Raw genomic sequence first — 18,346 nt, forward strand, 5'->3', positions numbered from 1 at the left:
TTTTTTTTTTTAAGAAAAATAGGTTAATTTTCATCTACCACTGACTCACCACTGATGCCCTATCACTGCCCATTCTGCTTTAAAGCCTGTGACAACGTATATTTTTCTTTTAACCACGTCTTATTTCAGATACTATTTGTTCTAAAATTAGTATCTGATTCTTAGCAAATGTTCCCGGTCCTTTGAGCAGTCTTTGTTACGTCGTCGTGCATGTTCAGGGTGCAGCTGTGGACGTCTGCGATTCTAACATCTGTTTGTCTTTATTCTGAGCAGCAGTCACACTCGTGTGCAGCACTTTCTGGTCGTGACCTGGGTGTCGCATACGCACCCGGCAGATACCATATGTTCTGTGTCTCTGAGGATCACAAATATTTGTTTTGTTTTGTTTTAAGCATCTAACCCTGCTGAAGCTGTTCTCGCTCCGCCCCCCATGGCAGGTGGCGGGTGGAGGGCAGCGGGGCGCCCTGGGCTCTCACCGGGTTCACAGCCGTGGGGCTGGGGGCACGATTTTGTCGTGTAGTTTTTCTGCATCTGTTCAAGTGCTCACGTTGTCCTTTATTCTGCTAATGTGCCTTACGTTGGTTTCTGACGGGTCGGCCAAGTGTGTGGTCGGGAGGCGAACGACTCGGCCGAGGCGTGTGATCCCGCCACCCCTGTTAACTCCGTGGGGCTGCTGAACGCTGCTTGCCCGTGGTAAAGACCGACCGCGTGTCCGAGAGCTCCTTGTACCTGCAGTTTTCATTACATTGTCCCTCCCACGTGCTGATATTGTGGGTTTCAGGTTAGAAATTTTGTGGTTTGGGCATTAATTTTAAAACCATTTGCTTTAGGGATCCCTGGGTGGCGCAGCGGTTTGGCGCCTGCCTTTGGCCCAGGGCAGATCCTGGAGACCCGGGATCGAGTCCCACGTCGGGCCCCTGGTGCATGGAGCCTGCTTCTCCCTCTGCCTGTGTCTCTGCCTCTCTCTCTGTGTGTGTGACTATCATAAATAAATTAAAAAAAAAATTAAAACCATTTGCTTTATGCAACAGCCATGGAAACACACACGTGCACCGGTACCAGCCAAAGCCAGAGTGCGCCTGACGGGCAGGAGGCAACAGTGCATGGGGTGGGATTTTTTTTTTTTTTAAGATTTTATTTATTTATTCATGGGAGACCCACAGAGAGGCAGAGACGGGCAGAGGGAGAAGCAGGCTCCCCCCGCCCCCCCGGCGCGGGACTCCATCCCAGGACCCTGGTGTCACGCCCTGAGCCGAAGGCAGATGTTCAGCCACGGAGCCTCCCGGTGGCCCCCTGGGGGCCCCCAGCAGAGTGTTTCTAGTTCATCCACGTTGTAAACGTTGCCCTTTGTTGTCCCGCAGGACCTGCAAGGGAAGGAGGGGCAGTGGGACGAGGGAGCCTGTCCCCTTCCCCGTGCCTGTCACCCTCCAGGCCGTCCGCAGCCTCTGCGGCACCAGCTCCAGGCTCGGGTGGAGCCGCGCAGGCACTGCCACCAGGACACGCGCCTTCACTAACCAGTAACTCAAGGTTTTAGCTTTTCCATCCAGTTACCAGTTGGCCCAGTCCTCGCCGGGGCTGCGCGGCGTGCGTGGGTTTTGACAGAGGCCCCGGCGTCCCTTCCTACCACCTCCATGCCAGCTCCGGCCACCGCGGACTTCTGGCTTTTTTAGAAACCTTACGACAGGAGTTTCCTGTGGCTGCGGGGACAAATGGCCACAAGCAGAGTGACTTAAGACCACGGAAAGTTACTCTGCTACAGTATCGAGGGCCGCGAATCAGAATCGGTGCCCGCAGGCTGCTCCCTCGGCCCTGGCCCCTGCACCGCGGTCCCCCTGCGTCCCCCGGGGCCGGCCCTATTCAGCCGGGCCCACCGGTGGGTTGCCACCGGGGAATGCGTCCCCGGTCCCCCATCCCCTCTGCCCCCGCTCCATCCCGAGGACCCCTGGCCTCCCCCTAACCCGATGGCATCTGCACCTGTTTGGGGTTTGTGAGGCCACGGCCCATGAGGGACCGTGTCCGCTGGTCCGTTCATCCCCGGCGACATGGGCCTTGTTCCCATGCTGGGACCCCGCGCAGCTTTCCGTGTTCCCGAGGCTCGGAGCCCCTCCCGGGAGCCGTGCCAGTGGGCGCCGTGCAGTGGGTCCGTGGCTCCGAGCCGGTCCCTGAGCAGCAGCTGCCCGCCGCGTGCCGGGTGTTTGTAGCCTTGAAGAAACGTCTGTCCTAGTCCTTCGCGCTTTTTTTTTTCTGGTAAAACACACACAAGATTCACCACTTTAACCACCTTTGGGTACCGTTCGGTGGCACGAAGTCCGTCCACAGTTGACGCCGCCGCCACCGTCTCCAGAACTTTTCATTGTCACAAACGAGAACTGTGCCCATTAAGCAAAACGTTCCCGTTTCTCCGCCCCCTGGGCCCCCGGAGCCTGTGTCACCTGCCACCTAGGGGGCTCTTCCCCCCTCCCCCCGGGACCTCCGTGTGGAGAGTCACCCGCTCTCTGTCCTTTCGTGTCCGGGTCCGTCCACGTGGAGAGGTTCCCCGGGCTGCATCTGTGTGGTTTTAAATTGGGTTGACTTTTTGTGGAGTCGTTAAGGGTTCTAAATATATTCTGAGTTCTAGACCTCTATGGGATCCATGATTTATAAATATTTTCTCCTGTTCTGTAGGCTGCCTCTTCGTTCTTGATAATATCCTTTGATGTATGAATTTCAGTTTTTTATGGGTCAATTTTAATTGACATTTTCTTTTGTTGCTCATACTTCTGGTGTCAAACCTAAGAATCTGTTGCCAATTCTGAAGTCATGAATGTTTATTTCTATATTTTCTCTTTATAGTTATAGTTCTGATAGTTTAGGTCGTTGATTCATTTTTTTTTTTAGAAAATTTTACTTACTTATTTGAGAGAGAGAGAGTGTAGGGGGGGAGGGAGGATCTGAAGCAGACTCCACACTGATCCCACCACCAGCAGATCATGACCTGAGCTGAAACCAAGAGTCGGTCCCTTAACCGCCTGAGCCACCCAAGTGCCCCTCATTGATCTATTTTGAATTAACTTTTGTATATGAAATGGGCTTAGGTTCCAGCTTCCTTGTTTTGCATGTGGTTATTCATCTGTTGAAGATGCTATTCTCTCTTCTTGAATGTTCTTGGCTCCCTTGTTGGAAATCCATTGGCCATTGATGCTTGGGTTGATTTCTGGACTCTGTTGTATCCCATTGGCCCATGTGTCTACTCTTCATGCCAAAACCACAGTTTTGATTCCTGTACCTTTGTAGGAAGTTTTGAAACTAAGAAGTGTCAGTTCTCCAGCTTCTTGAAGGCTCTTTAGCTACTTAAAGCCCCTGATAGCCTCATGGATTTAAGGATCGGCTTTTCTGGGACGCCCGGGCAGCTCAGTGGTTGAGCGTCTGCCTTCGGCCCAGGGCATGATTGTGGAGTCCCGGCATCGAGTCCCACGTCGGGCTCCCTGCATGGAGCCTGCTTCTCCCTCTGCCTGTGTCTCTGCCTCTCTCTCTGTGTGTCTCATGAATAAATAAAATCTTTAAAAAAACAAAAAAGGATTGGCTTCTCTATTTCTGCACAAGGCCACTGGGCATACGGGAGGAACAGTGCTGAATCTATGCGTTGCTTGGGGAGGATGGCCATCATCCTACCTGGCAACAAAGGAGGAACTTTCCATTGTTCAGGCCTTTGTAATTGCCTTCAGCAGTGGTTTGTCATCCTGAATCTACAAATCTTCCACGTTGGTTAAATTTACTCCTGGGGGTTTTATTCTTTTAATGCTCTGATAAATGGCATTGTTTTCATTTCTTTTTGGATTGTTCGTTGCTGGTGCACAGAAATACAGCCGGCCTTTGTGCCTTGGCCTTGTGCACTGCCTCCTGCCTGCATTTGCATCTTTGCTCCAGTAGCTTCTTGTGTGTGGATTCTGTGGGATTTTCCATCTGTACGATCACATCATCTGCCAATAGAGATAGTGTCCCTTCTTCCTCTCCAATTTATATTTATTTTCTTAAAACATTTTATTTATTCATGAGAGACAGAGAGAAAGGCAGGCAGAGACCCAAGCAGAGGGAGAAGCAGGTTCCCTGCCGGGAGCCCGATATGGGACTCGATCCTGGGACCGTGGGGTCACGCCCTGAGCTGAAGGCAGACGCCCAACTGCTGAGCCACCCGGGTGCACCCCCCTTTCCAATTTAGATACCTTTTCTTTTTCTCGCCTAACTTACCCGGCCAGGCCCTCCAGAGCGCTGCGGAACAGCAGAGGCGACAGCAGGTGTTCCTGTCTCCCTGATCCTATAGGAAAAGCTTTCAGTCTGTTCCCATGGAGTCTGATGTAGGCTGCGGATCTCTGAGATTTTCCTGCTTGAACTTCGCCGGCTTCTCGCTCATTGTCCATCAGACGGGAGTGTTCAACCTCCGTTTCTTCATCTACTTTCCTGCCCTTTCCTCTTTAGTTCTCCTCCGGGATCCTAACAGTACGGACACGTGTGCTGGACCGCGTCCCGCGGCTGCCTTCCCCACCCCCAGGTCGTTTTAACTGCCCTTCTTCAAGTTCACAGATTCTTGCTGCTGCCTGCCCAAATCTGCTTTTAAACACCTAACACGAAATTTTTATTCCAGCTACTGTACTTTTCAGCTCTAGAATTTCTATTTGGTTCCTTTTTATAATTTGTCTTTTCTGATTTCCCTACCTGTTCCTACACTGTTCCGACTTAGCAGTCTGTGGTTTCCACCAGCTCCTGGAGCATATTAAGACAACTCAGTAAAGTCTCTGGTCTAGTAAGTCTACTTTCTGGGCTTCCTCACAGATGGTTTGTCCATTTTTTTCTCCTGTGAATGGCCCACCGCTTCCTGTTCCTTTCTGCGCTTTGTAATTTTTTGTGGACGACTGCACATCCTGGCTGTTGCGGCACGGTCACCCTGGAAATCAGATCCTCTCCTGCCGGCCCCGCGGGACCGCTGCTGCTCAATGAAGGCTGTAGGGGTCCATAGGTTCGGTCACTTCTCCAGCTGCTTTCACAAAGACTGTATCTCTTGTCTTGTTTGGGCACTGAGGTCTGCTCTTTTAGCTTGTGTTCACCTGATGTTATGTCCGAGGTTTCCCTAAGTTCCAGGATCCAATAAGATTTCTAAAAAACAGGGACACCTGGGTGGCTCAGTGGTTGAGCGTCTGCCTGATCCCCGGGATCGAGTCCCGCATGGGGCTCCCCGCGGGGAGCCTGCTTCTCCCTCTGCCTGGGTCTCTGCCTCTCTCTGTGTCTCTTATGAATAAATAAAATCTTCAAAAAATTGTTTTAAAAGATATATTCAGGGATCCCTGGGTGGCGCAGCGGTTTGGCGCCTGCCTTTGGCCCAGGGCGCGATCCTGGAGACGCGGGATCGAATCCCACGTCGGGCTCCCGGTGCATGGAGCCTGCTTCTCCCTCTGCCTGTGTCTCTGCCTCTCTCTCTCTCTCTCTGTGACTATCATAAATAAATAAAATAAAATCTTTAAAAAAAATAAAAAAAAAAAAAAAGATATATTCATTTATTTGAGAGAGAGAGTGTGCACACAGTGAGGGGGAAGAGGGAGAGAGAGAGAAGACCTCAAGCAGACTCCACCCTGAGCACTGATGTGGGGTTTGATCTCATGACCCCGAGATCACAACCTAATACTATTTCGGGGGCACCTGGGGGGCTTAATTGGTTAAGCGTCCAAGTTTTGACCTCAGCTCAGATCTTGATCTCAGGGTCATGAGATCAGAAGCCCCACATTGGGCCCACACCACACTGGGTGGGAGCCTCCTTAAAACACAGAAATGCTATTTCAGCTGCATTTCACAATTTTAAAAAATATTTTATTTATTTATTCATGAGAGACAGACAGAGACAGAGGCAGAGGGAGAAGCTGGCTCCATGCAGGGAGCCCGACGTGGGACTCGATCCCAGGTCCCCAGGATCAGGCCCTGGGCTGAAAGTGGTGCTAAACTGCTGAGCCCCCCGGGCTGCCCTGCATTTCACAATTTTTAAAACAGATTTTATTTATTCATTCATGAGACACACACATAGAGAGAGAGAAGCAGGCTCCCTGTAGGGAGCCCGATACAGGATTCAATCCCGGAACTTCAGAATCATGCCCTCAGCTGAAGGCAGACACTCAACCATTGAGCCACCTGGGTGCCTTGCATTTCACAAATGTGATATATTTTCATGTTCATTGTTACAAGTTCTTAGGTTTTTTAATTTTCTACTTCCTCTTGAGACTTCCTCTTTACAGCATGGATTATTCCAAAATACATTGTCTCCTTTCCAAACATGTGAGGTTTTAAAATTTGCATTTGCTATTGATTTCTAGTTTATTTACCCATCAGAGAACATACTGCCCCTGATTTTAATTCTTTCAAGTTCATAGTGTTTGCGACCCAGGATGTGTCTGTACTGGTGACTGTTCAACGCACATGGAAGGAACGTGTCCTGCTGCCAGGAGAGCCCTTCACTAACCATGAGGCCAAGTTTGTTGATGCTGCTGCTCAGAGATTCTCCCTCCTTGCTGACTTTCTGCTTGTTTTTATTGATTTCCCAGAGATAAGTGTTGATGTATCTTTTTTTTCCCCCTGAGAGAGAGAGAGTGCATGAGCGTGATGGGGGTGGGTAGGCAGAGGGAGAGAGAGAATTTAAGCAGGCTCCACACTCCTTGCAGAGCCTGATGTGAGAGTCAATCTCATGACCCTGACATGACCTGAGCTGAATTAAGAGTTGGATCCTTAACTGACTGAGCCCCCAGGCTTCCCTGTTTAGTTCTATTTTTGAGTCATCTCTACACCCAACGTGGGGCTCACACAACCCTGAGATCAAGAGTTGCAAGCTCTAATGGAGCGGCCAGGCAGCCCCAGTGCTGATGTATCTACATGTAACGTGGACTTGTCTGTTTTGTTTAGTTCTCTTGGGTTTTGCTTCATTTATTTTGTGTGAGAAGTGACCCCTTTATCGTTACTTGGCGCCCTGATCTGTGCTAACTTTCCTGGTTTCAAGCCAGCTCTGTCTGGAAAGACTGGAACTCCTCTTCCTCTCTTTTGATCAGCCTTGGCACGACATCTTTTTCTCCAGCCATTCCTTTTAATCCTCGTGTCTTCATATTTACAGTGGTTGCTTGTTGACAACATGTAGTAGGGTCTTGGTGGGGTTTATTTAAGATTTTATTTATTTATTCATGAGCGACACACACAGGGGGAGAGAGAGAGTGAGAGAGAGAGAGAGGGAGGGAGGGAGGGAGGGAGGGAGGGAGGGGCAGAGACACAGGGTCCCATGCAGGGACCCGACGTGGGACTCAATCCCAGGTCTTCAGGATCACGCCCTGGGCCAAAGGCGGTGCTAAACCGCTGAGCCAACGGGGCCACCCCCAGGATCTTGGTTTTAGATTCACTTTGACAATCTTTTACTTGGTGCATTTATTTTTTTTAATTTTTTTATTTTATTTATGATAGTCACAGAGAGAGAGAGAGGCAGAGACACAGGCAGAGGGAGAAGCAGGCTCCATGCACCGGGAGCCTGACGTGGGACTGGATCCCGGGTCTCCAGGATCGCGCCCTGGGCCAAAGGCAGGCACCAAACCGCTGAGCCACCCAGGGATCCCATACTTCGTGCATTTAAACCACCGATGTTAAAAGTGATTACTGGTATAGTTGGACTACTGGCCACCACAGTCGTTGCTGTTTTCTCTGTTGCCCTCCTACTTTGAAAATGATAATCCTGGGGGCGCCTGGGTGGCTCAGGTTATGTCCCGTGATCAAGCCCCACATTGGGCTCCCTGCTCAGCGAGAGTCTGCTTCTCCCTCTGCCCCTCCCCCTGCTCATGCTTGCTCACTCTCGCTCTGTCTCAGATAAATAAGATATTTTTAAGGGATGATCTGCTTAGTAATAGTGTTTTTGGGGCATTAATCTTGTTCCCTGAACTCCTGGACCTGTGGTTTCATGTCTGACACGGATTTGGGGGAAATTATCCATCAGCGTTGCTTCAAACATCACCTGCATCCCTGAAGAGCCCGGTTTCCCCCTGCTGCCCCTGTAAGCCCATGGGCGCGGCCCGCCCCGCAGCCCGGATTCTGCTCTGCTTGACGTATTTCCACCCTTGTTCTCATTTCACTTTGGAGGTTCCTGTTGACGTTTCCTGAAGCGCAGAGCCGGCTTCCCTATGCCCAGCGTGCTAAGCCCATCGGAGACCCTCGTTTTGGTTAGTGTTGTGTTTTTAACCCCCAACCTTCCTTTTAAGTTGTTAGGATTCCGTGTGTCCGTACGTCGCCCATGTGCCGTCGGTGCCCCACTCGGTCATCACGGTTGCTATACCTCCGTGGCCTGGTCAGGCCATCCCTGCCCTGCTGGGTCGGAGGCTCTCTCCAGATTGTGTTTTTCCCTTGAGTTACGACTGGTGGCGTCTTCCGGCCCGCAGAGCCGCTGTGCGTGAGGAAGGGCTGCACGCGGGCTCAGCTCAGGCCTCCCGCCGGTGTCCCGAGGGGGTTCCTGGGGGAGTCCGGAACAGCTGTCGTCTTTCCGGCTCCCTTGGTGGAGCCCCAGAGGTCAGTTTTGAAGCCCCAGGTGCAGTTTCCCGCCTGCCGCCGGGTCCCCGAGGTGCTTCCTGCCCGGGCCTCACCGCCCGCGCACCCAAGGAAGGCGCTCGCTCTTGTGGAGCTCGGCGGGGACTCGGCGGGACCCAGGGCCACTTCCAAGTGCCTTACTCTCAGAAAGTAAAACCGGGGCCCTGGCTTCCTTCACGTCCCTGCGAGGAGGGGCATAGGCCCTATGGGACGTCCTCATTCCCTCCCGGTAACTCCCCGTGGGGAGCTCTGCGACCTTCGACGTCAGCACAGCCGCTCCTGTTGTTTTTTTGATGTTTGCACGATATGTCTTTCCCGGCCTTTTACTTTTCACCTGTCCTCATCACTTCAGTAAGTTGGGCCTTATTTTTTGATCCAGTCTGACAATCTCTTTTTTATTTGAAAAATTTAGTTTTGAAGTATAGCGGATACACGACGTCTGGTCGTTCAGGCGAACAGCACAGCGATCGGCAGTTCTGCATGTCACCTGGAGCTCCACACCGCAAGCATAGGCCCCGCTGTCCCCGACGTCCCCTGTGCTCTGTCACCCTCGTGCCTGACGTCCTACCTGGAAGTTTGTATCTCTTCATCCCCTTCCCTGGCCCCAACCCTCTGGCAGCCACCAGTTCTCTGTATTTATGGGTCTGTTTCTGCTTTGTTCATTTGTTTTCGTTTTTAGATTCCACGTATGAGTGAGGTCACATGGTAGGTCTGTCTTACTTCATTTGATAGGACACCATCCAGGCCCATCCGTGTCGCAAATGGCAAGATCTCATCCCTTTTCATGGCTGGGTAGTACCTGCAGTGCGTGTGGGGGTGTGCACCCCCCCCCATCTTCATCCATGCATTGATCCATGGACACTTGGCTGCTGTAATAGTGCCGCAGTAAACTAAGGGTGTGTGTACCTTTTCAAGTCAGTATTTTTATTTTCTTTGGGTAAATACCCATTAGTGGAATTACTGGGCCACAGGGTAGTTCTATTTTTAATTTTTTGAGGAACCTCCATACTGTTTTCCACAGCGGTTGCACCACTTCACACTCCCAGCAACAGTGCAGAAAGTTCCCTGTTTTCCACGTCCTCACCAGCACTGGTCAGTCCTTGTCTTTGATAATAGCCATTCTGACAGGTGTGAGGCCATCTCCGTCGGAGTTCTGACTTGCACTCCCCTGATGACTGGTGATGAGGAGCAGTGTTTGGAAGGAAAGCGCTGTGGAAAGGACTGCACACCGCCCCCGCCCCCCGGAAGGAGCCCTCTACCCTTTCCCCCATGAATGGACAAAAACCTGACTGGGTTACAGGCCACGAAGGGTTAATCAGATAAAAAACTCCCAGACTCAGGGACGCCCTGGAGGCTCAGCACTCAGCGGTCTAGCTGCCTTCGGCCAGGACGTGATCCTTGAGTCCGGGGGGATCGGGTCCTGCCTCGGGTTCCCCGCAGGGAGCCTGCTTCTCCCTCTGCCTGGGTCTCTGCCCACCCCCATCTCTTCCTCTGTCTCTCTCTCTGTCTCTTAGGAATAAATAAGTAAAATTAAAAAAAACAACCGGCTCAGAAACTCTGGTGGGCGTGCTCTCCGAGCCCTCCGTGGAGCTCTGTACTATCGCTCAGTAACCACTGCTGCCCACGACTCTTCATTTTTCCACGCAGCGCGACCAAGAACTGCGGGCGCTAAAGGCAAAGAAGTCCTGTACGTTGGCCATCCGCCGGCCGCCTCTGGCCATCTATCTGTAGGTCCTCTTTGGAGAAATGTCTATTTGGGTTCTCGGGCCATAGTTTAATCGGGTTATTTTTTGGTGTTAGGTTGTGTAAGTTCTTTGTTTTGGATGCTACTCTATCAGATAAATCATTTGCAAATGAGCTCTTTGGGGTCGTAGGTTCCTTTTTGTTCTGTTGATGGTTTCCTTTGCGGAGCTTTCCTTTGGGTGTGGTCCCAAGAGTTTAGTTTTTCTGGTCTGAGGAGACATACTCATAAATATGTTGCTGTGGCTGACATCCAAGATATTACTGCTTTTATTCTTCTAGGAGTTTTAGGATTTCACATTTAGGTCTTAAATCTATTTTGAGTTTATTTCTGTGGATGGTACAAGAAAGTGGTCCAGTTTTCCCAGCACCATTTGTCCTTTCCCCGCTGTGTATTTTTGCCTTTGTCATGGATTAACTGGGTTTATTTCTGGGCTCTCTGTTCTGTTCCATTGATCTCTGTGTCTCTTTTTGTGCCAGTTCCATACTATTTTATTATAGCTTTATAGAAGATCTTGAGATCTGGGATTGTGATACCTCCAGCTTCGTTTTTTCTTGAGGTTGCTTTGGCTATTATGGTCTCTCGTAGTACAAATTTTAGGATTTTGTTCTGGTTCTGTGAAAAATGCTGTTTGTGTTTTGATAGGGACCGCAATAAATCTGTAGAAGGCTTTGGGCAGCAGTATAAACATTTCCACAACATTGGTTCTTCCAATCTACGACCATGGAATGTCTTTCGACTTAATTTATCCTTAATCTTCTCCATCAATGTTTTAGTTTCCAGAGTACAGGTCTTTTACCTCCTTGGTTACATTTTAGTCCTAGGTGGGTGGTTTTTTTGTTTTAACGATTTTTATTTGCCAGAGCACGAGTGGGAGGGCAGGAGGGTCCCTGCTGGGGGGCCCCATGTGGGACTTGAGCCCAGGAGCCTGCAGTCACGACCTAAGCCGAAGGCAGGTGAGTGAGCTACGCAGGTGCCCACGTAGTCTGCTCTCTGATGCATTTGAAAACGGGACTGTTTGAACTTCTGACAAGCTTTTTTATGTCGAGACTTTTTATATTGAACGTAACTGTTGATGATTTCGTTATTGTTTGCTTAGTTCATGGTTTTCCCTTGTTTTATGTTCCCTGCTTCCTTTTGTATTTGAAATATTTTTAGCATTCCATTTTAATTTACATTTTTAAAAAATTTTTATTTATTTATGATAGTCACAGAGAGAGAGAGAGAGAGAGAGAGAGAGGCAGAGACACAGGCAGAGGAGAAGCAGGCTCCATGCACCGGGAGCCCGACGTGGGATTCGATCCTGGGTCTCCAGGATCGTGCCCTGGGCCAAAGGCAGGCGCCAAACCGCTGCGCCACCCAGGGATCCCTAATTTACCTTTTAGCTTTGTGTTAGTTATTACAATATTCAAAGTTTTTTTTTTTATGATTTTATTTATTCCTGAGAGACACAGAGAGAGGCAGAGACCCAGAGTGGGGGAGCAGGCTCCCTGTGGGGAGCCCGACGCGGGACTCGATCCCAGGACCCCGGGGTCACACCCTGGGCTGAAGGCAGATGCTCAATCAATGAGCCCCCTGGGCATCCCTCAAGACTAAATCTTAAGTTTCACTAGTCACTGGTATTTTTAACATGGTTTTCCTGGAGTTTAACTTTTTGGGGTTTACTGAGCTTTGTGAATCTTATATTTGTCTTCTGTCAAATATGGAATATTTTCAACCATTTTGTAAAAAGATTTTTTTACACCAATGTCTGTCTCCTTTTGCTGGGAATCCAATTACCATACACCTTAGATTTTATATTTTCCTACAAGTCCCAAAGAGTTCGTTTGCTTCCAAATGTTTTTATCCACTGTATTTTTCACTTTAAAGTTTATGACTTATTTCAAGAGCATGTACCCTTCTTTCGTGGAGTATGGTTACAATAAAAGATATTTATATAAAAGCTCTGAGTATTCCAACACATTTAAGTTGACATATGTTAACTTTCTTTTCCCCTTAAAAGATTTTCCTGGCTCTCCATATGGTGAGTAATTTTGGATTGTATTGTGGACATTTTGACTGAGCTACTCTGAATCTTATTAAAATCCTGTAGACAATATTGATTTTATTTTTCTTGGAGCAAGCAATCCATCTATGTTCAGACGTGCTCATCTGCCCGGGGTGGGCTTTGGCTCTGGTGCCCACTGGTTTTCAGGCCCAGGCGGTCCCACTTGGGTCTGCACCTGCGTGAACCAGGAGTCAGTTATGTAGCAGTTCAGGTAATAACAGCTCCTACTTCCTTGGCGCAGGTCCAGGCACATGCATGCAGCTCAGGGAACCCAGGGTGTCAGAGGGACTTTAGGGGATCTTCTCATAGTTCCATCTCAGATACCCCTCCTCTTCATCCTTTGGCTAAAGAAGTTCAGGTTTTGCCTCCCTGTGGTGCTGCACACTGACTGGGTCCAGCGTGGGGCCGATGTGGAGGCCCCAGGGAGGGAAGACCACCATCACAGGGCTTCTCTGCTCCACACCCCTCCGTGGCACACGGGGACCCCTCTCCCGGTCCGTCCTGCCCAAGCACTGTCAGGGGTGCTGCTGACAGGTGTACAGCTTCATCGTTTTCCGTGTCCACAGGCCCTTCCCATGTGCTGCCCATTGGACAGGGACATGACCCTTGGGTACTATCTGTTTCTGATGTGCAGTTCTGGCATCCGGGCTGCCCAGGAGATATGAGAGGGGAAGAGATGGGAAATTAGCAGCATATCGGACGCACCTGCACTTTCAATCCCTCAGCCCCCATCTCCCTGTTACGATTTATTTTCTAGAGACCCAGGATGATCACTTTATCCCGTTAAGGGTTGTTAGTTGTAACCACTGGGAAGACACAGGGTAGAGCGTGCTTACATCACGGGGACCCAAGAGGCTTTTCCAGACTTGGGGAATTTGTGCTCACAGGTTTACCCAGCTTGCTGTTGCTGGGTTCGTAATGTGGAGGTGGTGCAGCATTTCACAGGAACCAGAGTGCTGGCCAGTGGCCCACAGCATTAGTCACCCGGAACCGTGGTTCTCATGCCTCCCTGTTTATGCCAGAACATATTATCTGGCGACTGCAGGTAGGTGCACAGTGTGCCCTGGTGTCTTCACTGCAGACGGGACATGGCCCTACACAGGGGCCAGGCCTACCTGTAATTAGCAGTGCTTTTTGCTACCTGGAAAGATCTATCAGTTAGTGAATGGTTTCCTTTCTCCGAAGGCTCTTTTCTTCAACGTCTTTTTCTTGGATGAAGTAGCTTATCCTCTAGGACAGCTGTCACCTCTGCTTCCACAGTGTAACTTCAGGGTGAACTTAATTACCAGAGTGATGCTTCCTGAGAGAAGGGGGATGAGGCTGCAAGCCTCTGAGAGCAGTTATCGGTACAACATGGGCAGCAGACCTAAGCAAGCTAACGATGAGGCTTCCTTCTGTCGGTGGAGGAATGAAGCGCCCCCAGGAGCCTTGCAGCGCTGCTTCGCTGCGCTCCCATGGGGGCTCGGCGCCATGCTTGGTACCTGCTGCCACTGTGGCCCAGGGCTACCAGCACGCTCCCAGACACCAGCCCACATCACGGGCTTTCTGGGAGCTGAGTGTGGAGCTTGCACAGCCACGTGCCTCTTCAGGTGAGACTTGCATCTCGTGGGAGGATAAATCTCAAGTTGTTTGCAGTGATCTTCTTAGGTTGAAGGGCAAGACTTAGAAGAAAAGATAGCAACAACCTCAAATAGGTTTTAAAACTGCAGCGCTGCAGATAAACATCAGCAAACCCCGTTAACTACTGCCTGTGACCCCTTGCCTGTTCCTCATGCAGTCACGTAACACCCCTTCCTAATGGCTGAGCCGACACCATGGTCAGTGTGAGCAGCTCCTTTGCACATTTGCTCCAGTGCCCTAGGCCTTTGGTACGCTCAGAACATGAGTTACAAAAATTTTTTTTTAAAAAATGCTTGCTTTAGTTTATCAAAATAACAATGACAATGATACTCTGTATTCAATTAAAATTAGTAAAAATATTTTATTGAATTTCAGGAACTTGGTAATTTTAAAATTTCAAATCTTTGCACACAAATCACCACTATACTTTCTAGGGTTGTGGAGGTTAGGACTTAAAAGATTGTCACTTATCTCCTTGTGTCACACAGCACAGAGATCCCAAGTCCTGGCCCCGCCCCACCTGCCCCCTTCTGACCATGACTCAAGGTCTGTGCTGTTCTAGGGAGGATGGCAAAGGGGGTGGGGTCTTTAAGGAGCTCAACTGTCCACGTGGAGACTAACAATGCCAGAGTAAGATGGATCCAAAATTATGCCCAGACTCCTCGGAACACACCTGTTCTGTGGCTCACATGTGAGTTTCTCTCCTGTTTTTGTTCGGTTCAGGGCAAAACTATTCAAACGAAGTTTCTAGTCCCTTGGGGGACTCAGAAGTTTGGCAAAGATCAAAGCAGAAACCTCCTGAAATCAGACATTTGGGAACTGCCAGTGAACAGCTGAGAGTTCAGTGCCACATGTCTGCTGATGGAGCGGGCCCCAGGCATCAAGCAGGGTGGAAGGGACACAAGCTCAGTGACCCTGGGCGTTTTGAGGGCTCTTGGAAATTCAGCACTAAACTGAACATTTTTAACTGCCTCTGAGATATGGCTGTTTGCAAATCCAAGTTTTTTTTCTACCTTCTCCTTGATATTCTTACCTTTCCACGTGCCAATCAATCAGCCAGCTGAACGAGGCAACAAGAAAAGGCCCCCGGGCCCTCTGAAAAAGGCCCACACCAGCTACCTTACAGCAAAAAACCAGCCTCCTCTCTCCTTTAAATGTTGAGAACTGGATGCTTTTGTTAATCTACAATCCCAGAAGAAATCCCTCCAGACTCACAAAAAGTATCTGTGTTTTAGGCTCAGAAATAACCAACTGACAGAGCGGGCTTACTTCGGGAGAATCTACCCGTCTCTCTGGATGGTGACAGGTACACAGCCGTGTAGACACATCTCCAGGAGGACATACGATGCCTCTGCCCAATCCAGTGTTCCTGCCGGGGCAGCTGCGACCACTCACCTGCCCAGGGCTCGGCAGGGCCTACAGGAGCCGTGACTGGCAGGTCTGGACCACTCAGTGGAGCGACCTGACCCTACACAAGACACAATGCAATCCAAGTTATTTTGCAAATTGCAAACCTTCTGAGAAAAAGACAAAAATATACATTCCAAGGTATCTGTAAAGTGCATGGAAGATGCAGACTGCTGCCCTGAGGTGCTCTGATCCATCCGTGCTTCAGCTTGCAAGTTAGATTTTGCTACTGTCACACACGTGGTATCATTCACATGATGGTTTTGTTTTTATTTTTTTAAATGGCTGAGTTATAAATCCAGCTAGTGTGCAGTAATTTCATAATTTTTAATACGCGTTATCTGCAATAACATTGTGACAGCTCCATACTGTGGGTTGACACACAATACTTGAACAGATTTATCATATTTGGTTTGTAGGTAAATAATAAATGTTTTAAAATTGCCTAAATATACCATTCTGAGCCGTTTCATTCCACCAGGAAAATACAGGGTTTTTTTTTTCTCCTCTCTTTAAAAAAAATTAAATACCAAAATAACTACATTTAAATAAATAACATGATGATGATGACATTTAAAAGTTCACAATAAGGCCAAAGCCCTCTTCTATTTGCACAGCTGCTCAGCCCTAACCCCCCGGAACACTCTGGAAAGGCCAGCGGTTTTCTTCTGGGGCAGCATGACTGAGGCCGGGCGGGGCCTCTACTGCTGTCTCACCTTTGTTTCCTTTCATCTCACTTTTGCTTTTTTGTAGGAGAGAAGTCAGCTTTAGGACTGCAGTTCTGAGAGGCTGAGGGGGATTTCCTGTCACAAACCAGAGAAGGACCCTTGTGTTAACATGCAGCTTCGACTCCACCCAGCACCTGCTCCCATGAGCCAGACAGACCGCATCATCATCAGGTGGGCAGCTGGTCGGACGACGGCTCTGTGCCTACAACCGGTGACAGTGACTAGCGAACACGCCACGGAGAGACCTGTGACACTCGTCTGAAAAGGGTGTGTGGTATAAGACTGAATCTTTTTTCCAAATGAAGTAGGAACAGTTCTGTCGTTTTAAACACACACAACACTTAGGAGGCTTGTTTTACTTAGAGTGGAAAATTATGCCAGGGACAAAGTCAACACAAAGGAACAAACAACAAAAAGTAGCAGGAAAGAGACCCGGGTAAGTGCAGCTCCAAGAGTCCAGCAGTTCAGTCATGGTGAACATGCGGCCCAGCGAGGGCGTCCATCTGTCCGTCCGTCCCAGATGCGTGCGGCACCTGCTCTAACACGGAAAACCTGCAGATGTCATCAAGTAGCTCCATCTGAACGTTAACAGGACAGACAAAAGGAAATCATTCCATAGGCCGAAAACAAACAACAAAACAAAACTACATTGTTTCTTTTCCCCAAATGAAATCAACACGAAAGGTCCTGTGTGATTTCAAATTTTCCAGAGTAGAAATGGAGCGATCTGAAATGTCAAAGACCCCGTTATTTCGTAAAGAAAGTACACCTCAAAATACTCTAATTCCACATGTGAACAACAAAAGACTGTCTCATCTATCAGTGCCAGCTCCAAGGCTCCTGGGGGGCGGCAGGACGGAACCCGCCCTGTCCCAGCAGCTCCGCTCCGGAGGGACAAGCTGAGCTCGGGTGGGGAGACACTGCCGGACCAGGTTTTGTTGCATGTGGTTTTGTTCAGGTGTGACTTCTGTCTTTAAGGAGTTTTAAGGCCACCTGGGTTTTGTGTTTTCAGTGCTGAGGTGAAGTCCAACCGCAGGGCCCTCTACCCACCAAGACGACACGCTCCGAGTGTCGGTGAGAGGCAGTGTCTCCTTTTGGCACCACAGAGTAGATATTAAAGTATGAAAAGCTGTCCCAGTCGCTAGTTTTGGACACCTTTCTCCCTGCCGGCTGCCGGCGGTGTGTCCACACTCAGGGCGATGACGATGCTCTCGCCGTCCTCCGTCTTGACCCGCTTCAGCTCTGGCTGCTCCGTCGGGTCGCCATTCTGGCGCTTTGTGGGCAGGGAGGCTGATGCCGATGCATGTGTCGCCAACATGTGCAGAGGACTCGCCACTGCTGCAAAGAGACAGTGAATCAGACCTCGTGTTCTTGGGTGCACCCCTGTCCCCCATTAGGCCCCCACTGGTCCGGCTCTGCTCCAAGGGTAGGCCTCTGTGCGTCACTGCCAAGGCCCGCAGCAGCCACGGGCACAGGGGTCTGGACTGGACTCCTGGGGACCAGAAACCCTGGAGCAAGCTAACTGGCCGGCGGGTGTTCTCAGGGACAGCCGGTATCTCTATTCCTTCAAATAGTGTGTCTCTTCACAGAGCCGCTGGGGAGGCCCGAGCTCGGGGTCAGGCCACGCGGCTGCTGCCAGCCCTGTGCAGAGGCCCCTCACGGCCCACATGGTGCTCAGTGCTCCTGGGTCACGTCACACACCAGGCCTGGAGTTGACACGCAGACGTGTGCCCACAAGGCCCTGGGCTGGCTCCCCGGCTCCCCCCGGCCCCCACCCGCCCCTGCTCTGCGCACACAGGGAAGCTCCAGGAGATGAAAAGAGCGGTTGCTTCCTCTCCAGAGAGTGCCACTTCCTCAGGGTGAGGAGACAGGCTGGGCTGCAGAGGAAGGCCCGACGGCCTGCGGGGCACAGCAGCACTGCCAGCCCATCTGCCCCAGTGTGAGGCCCCTGAGCCCCGATTCCCCTCCGGCCCCGTGTCAAACCAAACCCTGGAACTGGCCACGGAAGAATGCAGATGAGGGGACTGTGCTCCTGGAGTGAAGCATCAGATGAGCGCGAGGCTGCCCGGGTAGTGAGGAAGGGAGGGTCAGCTCGGCTACGGGGACACAGCAGGAGGTCAAGTGCAGGGCCAAGGAGACACAGGGATGCAGGACGCCGGGACGTGGAGGTGCCCCCCAGGCCCTGGGCAGGGGATGCACACTGGCTCACCCGGACCAGAAGGCACAGGGGCA

General features: G+C 50.4%; 2 protein-coding genes across 3 annotated transcripts in view; one reads left to right on the forward strand and one right to left on the reverse strand.

The window, feature by feature from the left end:
• WDR45B (WD repeat domain 45B) overlaps positions 1-16,727 on the forward strand; it is a 41,388-nt gene extending 24,661 nt beyond the window's left edge. The window contains exon 10 of the mRNA XM_049113811.1: positions 16,140-16,727. Within this exon, the coding sequence (XP_048969768.1) occupies positions 16,140-16,179 (40 nt within the window). The 3' untranslated portion in view covers positions 16,180-16,727. The remainder of the gene's footprint in view (positions 1-16,139) is intronic.
• FOXK2 (forkhead box K2) overlaps positions 14,316-18,346 on the reverse strand; it is a 73,274-nt gene continuing 69,243 nt past the window's right edge. Inside the window, exons 9-10 of one of the 2 annotated variants that reach the window (XR_003144634.3) lie at positions 17,165-17,452; positions 14,316-16,692 (exon numbers count right to left, since the gene is read on the reverse strand). Coding sequence is in view for 1 of the 2 variants with exons in the window: in XM_025468425.3 (XP_025324210.1) it covers positions 17,256-17,452 (197 nt within the window). In the remaining variant the exon portion in view is untranslated. Of the gene's footprint in view, positions 17,453-18,346 lie in introns of both variants that reach the window. The other variant, XM_025468425.3, reaches the window with a different exon arrangement.

The sequence above is a fragment of the Canis lupus genome, chromosome 9, assembly GCF_003254725.2.
Source record: "Canis lupus dingo isolate Sandy chromosome 9, ASM325472v2, whole genome shotgun sequence".
Classification (NCBI taxonomy): domain Eukaryota; kingdom Metazoa; phylum Chordata; class Mammalia; order Carnivora; family Canidae; genus Canis; species Canis lupus.